At 42.5% G+C, this 6,000-nt stretch overlaps 1 protein-coding gene across 1 annotated transcript; it reads right to left on the bottom strand.

Moving 5' to 3' along the window:
* Positions 1-1,024: 1,024 nt before the first annotated feature.
* Positions 1,025-4,122, bottom strand: CBG15983 (the record flags this gene model as incomplete). Its single annotated transcript, XM_002643325.2, has 8 exons — positions 1,025-1,091; positions 1,144-1,270; positions 1,392-1,565; positions 1,750-1,887; positions 2,024-3,563; positions 3,610-3,798; positions 3,873-4,014; positions 4,064-4,122. The coding sequence occupies 8 exons, from the start codon at positions 4,120-4,122 to the stop codon at positions 1,025-1,027; spliced, it is 2,436 nt and encodes an 811-aa protein (XP_002643371.2).
* Positions 4,123-6,000: the final 1,878 nt, after the last annotated feature.

Here is a 6,000-nt window from a genome sequence, read left to right as displayed (position 1 = left end):
ATCTGATATCATCGCCACTGTGGTGGAATTCGGGAAAACTAACTGGAGAACGAGGACGGACCAATCAATAAAAACAGAAAAAAATGTATCTCCTCTTTCAGTTTTTGACATTTCTGGAAGTTTTATAGCTCAAAAGAACCGCAATAATTTACTCTTCATTTTGTATGAATGAATTTTTGATTCGTCTGTTAAAACTTTTTTTTATAATCAAAAAAGCTCACGAATATGCACATAATCGCATTTTTGCGTTGATTTTTGATTATAAAAAAGTTCTGTTAGACGAATCAAAAATTCATCCATACAAAATGAAGAATAAATTATTGCGGTTCTTTTGAGCTATAGAACTCCTAGAAATGTCGAAAACTGAAAGAGGAGATACATTTTTTCTGTAAAAAACTTTCAAAAATGACCATTTTTGAAATATTTTCTTCCGGAAAAGGACCGTACAGAATTTTATAACCACTAATTAATTTTTTACGAATCATTTGAATCATCTTAAATCTCCACAAAATCAGATAAAAAATTCTGGAATTATGGTTTTAGACATGCATTTGTGATCGCGAACAACATGCAATATGGCCAATGAGCAGGGTGGGTTATCTGTGAACTATGAGAGTACAAAAAGGGGATTACGTGGACCCTTGTGCTAAAAGAAGAAGAACCTAACACCGGTTTTTGAGCTATTTTACTCCATTAGAACATTAAAAACAATTAAGAAAATGCAGGAATATACCCCAATGAAAATTGATGAGCGAAAGAGAGGGATAAGTCATGTGAACGGGGCAATGTGAGATATGTGGGCAAGCCACCAGAATCGAGTCAGAATACAGGATAGGGGAAAATATTAAAGGTCCAGGCATATCAATTATTTGGCTGGAACGATAAGAGAGAGAGAGAAAGGGGGGGGGGGATGGCGGGAAAAATAAAGATACAATATTTTTGCGAAGAATGTATCAACAAGATTTCAAAAAAAAAACAAATAATCCCAGATTTCAGATAAAAATTCAGTTCTTCCTTGGCTACATCATTGTTGGGGTCCTTGGAACTGCGACGGAATCACTTGCGGTATCCCATTAGGAATGAGCTGAGCTCTGTAAAAAGGATAGAAACTCTTGGAATTTAGAACTGCTAAAAGTGACTCACAGGTCAGCCGCAGTGAAGTTCTGAAGAAGATTGGCAAGGTTCAAGATTTGGTACACCTGAAGCTGGATTCCAAGGTTTGGTACAAATGGAGCTGGGTTCGGATTTTGATTGACGTACCGACGGAATCCTGAAACATATACCTTAAAGAGAAGGAACTTCTCATTGTTGCCAATGGATTTTTTTCGAAAATAATGGTTTTCTTGAACCAAATAAACATGATATTTACAAAGTTTTTCCCAAAACCTAACCAGAGCGATGAATCTCTCGATCGCCAATGAGTCTTTGCGGCTCGAGTGGCCATGGAACCACTGCGAGCCCAGTATCCGAACATCTCGAAGTATCCAGCTCCTCCGTCTCCTCCTCGTCTTCCTCATCTGGGAAGGTGACTATTGAATAATTCAGTGTGCTCGGTGGGTACTGTTCTGAACAATAAAGAAGATTAGTGTAATGACAAATTTTTGGTCTATTTAGAACACATTTATGCTATCAGATAATTCTTGTTAAAGTTATTGAAATTGCTAACTGTACATGCACCGGAATGCTTTTCTAACCGGCAGTTCTGAGTATTTTAATGTTTGAAAATCATTAATTTTCATTAAAACCTACCGGCTTGCTCGTCAGTCAGCTCAACAATTATTCGACCATAATCATTTGGCGCTTCTGGCATTGGCTCCTCCTCATCTTCATCATCTGAGTCTGGGAAGGTAACAATAGGCTCCTGTGGTCTATTCGAAGGGTAGTATCCTGGAGAAAAAAGTTAGATTAGTGTACTGACAATGTTTGGTCTGTTCAAAACACTTTAGCTGTACATGCACCGGAATGCTTTCTAGTCGGCAGTTCAGATTATTTGAATGTTTGAAAATCCTCAATTAAAACAAACCTGAAAATCCGAAAAATCCTAAACTGCTTGGCATTGGTGGGGCTCCGGCAAAAGGAGAACCTCCGAAGAATCCCAGACCACTTGGAATTTGTGGGGCTCCGCCGTGAAGATTGCCTCCAAACAATCCCTGACCATTTGGCATAGGCGGGGCTCCGGCAAAAGGAGCAGCTCCATGAACTCCTTGACGGTTTGGCATAGGCGGGGCTCCGGCAAAAGGAGCAGCTCCATGAACTCCTTGACGGTTTGGCATAGGCGGGGCTCCGGCAAAAGGAGCAGCTCGATGAATTCCTTGACGGTTTGGCATAGGCGGGGCTCCGGCAAAAGGAGCAGCTCCATGAACTCCTTGACGGTTTGGCATAGGCGGGGCTCCGGCAAAAGGAGCAGCTCCATGAACTCCTTGACCGTTTGGCATAGGTGGGGCTCCTGCAAAAAAAGCAGCTCGATGAACTCCTTGACGGTTTGGCATAGGCGGGGCTCCGGCGAAAGGAGCAGCTCCATGAACTCCTTGACGATTTAGCATAGGCGGGGCTCCGGCAAAAGGAGCAGCTCCATGAACTTCTTGACCGTTTGGCATAGGCGGGGCTCCGGCAAAAGGAGCAGCTCGATGAACTTCTTGACCGTTTGGCACAGGCGGGGCTCCTGCAAAGGGAGCAACTCGATGAACTCGTTGACTGCTTGGCATTGGTTGGGCTCCGGTGTGAGGAAGATCTCCAGGCAAACCCTGATCACTTGGCAAACCCTGATCACTTGGTTGTCCTTGTGAGGACTGAATTGGGTCGACGTATTCAGCTGAAGTCGAACTTCCAAACGACGAGCTTTCACCGTTCGAATTCATTGTGTTCCCTGCAGATGAAGAAGACGAGCTTCCGGAAGAATTCGGACCTGATGGAGATCCACCAGAAGGAGGAGTGGCAAACGGGACATTTGGTGCTGCTGTACCATGGTTTGGCGCTGCCGTTTGGTGTTGCCAGGTTCCAGTAGGTCCCGCAGCTGATGGAGATCCTCCAGAAGAAGGAGTGGAAAACAGAACGTTTAGTCTTGGCACGCCTGATAGAGATGGAGCATTCGATAGTCCTGTGGCCGAGCCCGAAGTTGGCAGAGCAGACGAAAATGACCCGTTTGAGACTCCTGCACTCACACCGGAAGACAGTACATTAGATGGACATGGAGGATTCAATAATCTTGTAAGCAACCCAGAAGACAGCGGAGATAGCCCAGATGTTCCGATTGAGGATGTCGTTACCAACCCAGGAGACGGCGAAGATGGCCCATTTGAGACTCCGGCGCTCAAGCCAGAAACCGGCGAACCTGACAGAGAAGGTCCATTCGAGACTCCTCGGGCCAATCCAGAAAGAAGGAATGCTGGTGAGGATGGTCCAGTCGAGACGGTTGCTGGCGAGGATGGTCCACTCCTGTACTCCAACACTCCTGTGCTGACGCCAGAAAACGGCGCAGCTCCCAAAGACCACATCTGAGGAGTCTGATTCACAATTTTGGATCTCTTGGCGTGTTGACGTGGTTTCCAGACTTCTTTTACGTCCTAAAGTTCAATTATATCCTTTTTGAAATGACTAACGAATACTTACTTTCACTTCAGATTTAGGCAGCCACGTGTTCCAAATCGGATTGTCAAACCCTTTCCATTTCACCAACTGGAAGGGTTTGCTCTTGATGATTCGTTCCTCGAGAATCTCTTGGATTTTGTAGAATCCAGCCTTCCATTTCACAGAGGGATCTTGTTGGTGACGGTATTCGTCCAATACAAGACGATACTCCTGAAAAATGATACTGTGAACTCTAGCTCCGACCACACTACATTCAAAATTTTCTCAATTAAAAAAATACCTACCCGGAGTTCGTCATCATTTTCCACGAGGGTTCTCCCATCCGGCGTTTTGATCTCGAAGATCGGGAACCCTTCGGACATGTCGTGAGATTTCACGACAGCCGTTGAGCCCGACGAGAATCCCGTGAGCCGATCGGTGGGCTTTCTGGAAAAGATACATTTGATGAGCGAGTATGTTTCTTTTTTTTCCCTACCGTGCTCTTTTCGAACGTCTAGGTTCAGAGGTTGAAGAAGAAGAAGAAGAAGAGGACATCGTTCTGGAAAATAATCTCGTTTACAATATAGTACTGAGACAGAATAGTACGCAATGGTTCAATGCGGATTTTCCGTTTCTATGAAGAATCTACCTTGAATTTAAAAAAGTGTAAAGGGGACACAAAGAAACAAGAATCAAGAAGCGACAAAAAATTTTATAAAGATTACTGAGCGGCAAAATCAAGAAGTACGGTATTTCAGCAGACGAGGGCGACAGATGGATGAACGACCAAGTACAGAACAAAAGGCAAATTTCGCAGCTTTGTGAGCGGGAGAGGAAATTGGTATGAGGTGATGGGTTGCCAATAATTCATCTTCATAATACAGTCGTTAGTAAAAGTCAGATTTACACCATAGTTGCAAAAGGCTGAACGAATTTTCTTGGCCCGGCCCGCCTACTACTGTTGAAAAATTTCCAATGAAAAAGTTACATTATTTAACAAAATTAACAAAGTAGAAAGTAGTCAAAAATAGGCCGTTTTTGTTTAAATTTTGGGGAAAAAATGGGAAAAAAAGAAAAATTATGAGCAGAGGAGAAAACAGGCGAGGACGAGCGAACATACAGGACCGGATGACTAACTGGCTATCGTCTATCCACAATCACATGCCTCACTGATATGCACGCCCCGCCCAATGAAAAAGAGCGGAGACGCCGGAAATCCATAGAAATTTTCTGGGTCATCAGAAATGGTCTCGAAGGGAATTTTTGTTGTTTTCGAAATAGCTGATCAAAAATCAAACCGTTCTGAACCAAACTACGAGTTACAGTATATCTAGAGCAAAAACACAAACTTGTGGGCAATATCCTGGTGCGTGGGCGTCTCTAAAAGGGATCTCCGTTTCAGCTATTAGCCATGATATTTGAAGCTCTCGACTATCAAAACTACCAAAAATATCAAACCATGTACTCGCGACCTCTGGGGTATTCAGGAACGCGGAAGCACTACTGGATATTTTATAAAGACGCTAAAATGTTAATGGGCGTAGAAAATGTTTGCTGGATTAATTTCAAGACACTAGAAATCACTTAAAGGGGGACTCCGACCAAAAATTTTTATTGCATTAAAATGTTTCAAAAAATATGTGTTTTCCTGATATTATTGCGAAAAATTTTTTTAAAAATCCGAAATCCCCGAAAAACGGCGTTGAAAAGGAAGAAAATTCAAAAAAAGGTGCCGCCGGGGGACGAGGATTTTCAGTGAGAAACCTAGGCCACGGCACCTGACAGCCTTTTTTTCAAGTCGCCGACAGTGGTTTTTTACGTTTTTTACCTGCCGGACATGAAATTGAAAAAAATCCGGAAAAATTGCCACGTAGGAAAGGCGCCCGCTGCCGTGGCCTAGGTTTCTCACTGAAAATCCTCTTCCCCCGGCGGCACCTTTTTTTGAATTTTCTTCCTTTTCAACGCCGTTTTTCGGAGATTTCGGATTTTTTTTGAATTTTTTCGCAATAATATTCGGAAAATAGATAACTTTTAACACATTTTAATGCAATAAAAATTTTTGGTCGGAGTCCCCCTTTAATAGGAGCCACCAAGTCACCAGCTGACAACTCAACAAAATATGACCTAAAATTTCATCAAAGCCACCAGGAGAGGGGAGAGATGGCGTAGATGTTCTACAGTGTGATAGTAAAAAATCGAAAAGTGAGGGGTGGAACGGCGAACAATGAATTGCGCCGAAGCAGCCAGCAGGCTGATATATATATATATATATATATATATATATATATATATATATATATATATATATATATATATATATATATTCTGATGCGTGGGAGTATCAAGAAGGGATCTCATAATCAGTTAATGTGGTCGAAAAAAACTGCAAAATTTTATAATCAATCTCAATGCCTGGATGAACCAAAAAGGAAG

The sequence above is a fragment of the Caenorhabditis briggsae genome (genome assembly GCF_000004555.2).
Source record: "Caenorhabditis briggsae complete genome, chrX, whole genome shotgun sequence".
In the NCBI taxonomy this organism is placed as follows: Eukaryota; Metazoa; Nematoda; class Chromadorea; order Rhabditida; family Rhabditidae; genus Caenorhabditis; species Caenorhabditis briggsae.
Note: the sequence above shows the minus strand (reverse complement) of the source record. Positions and strands in the feature narration are given on the sequence as shown.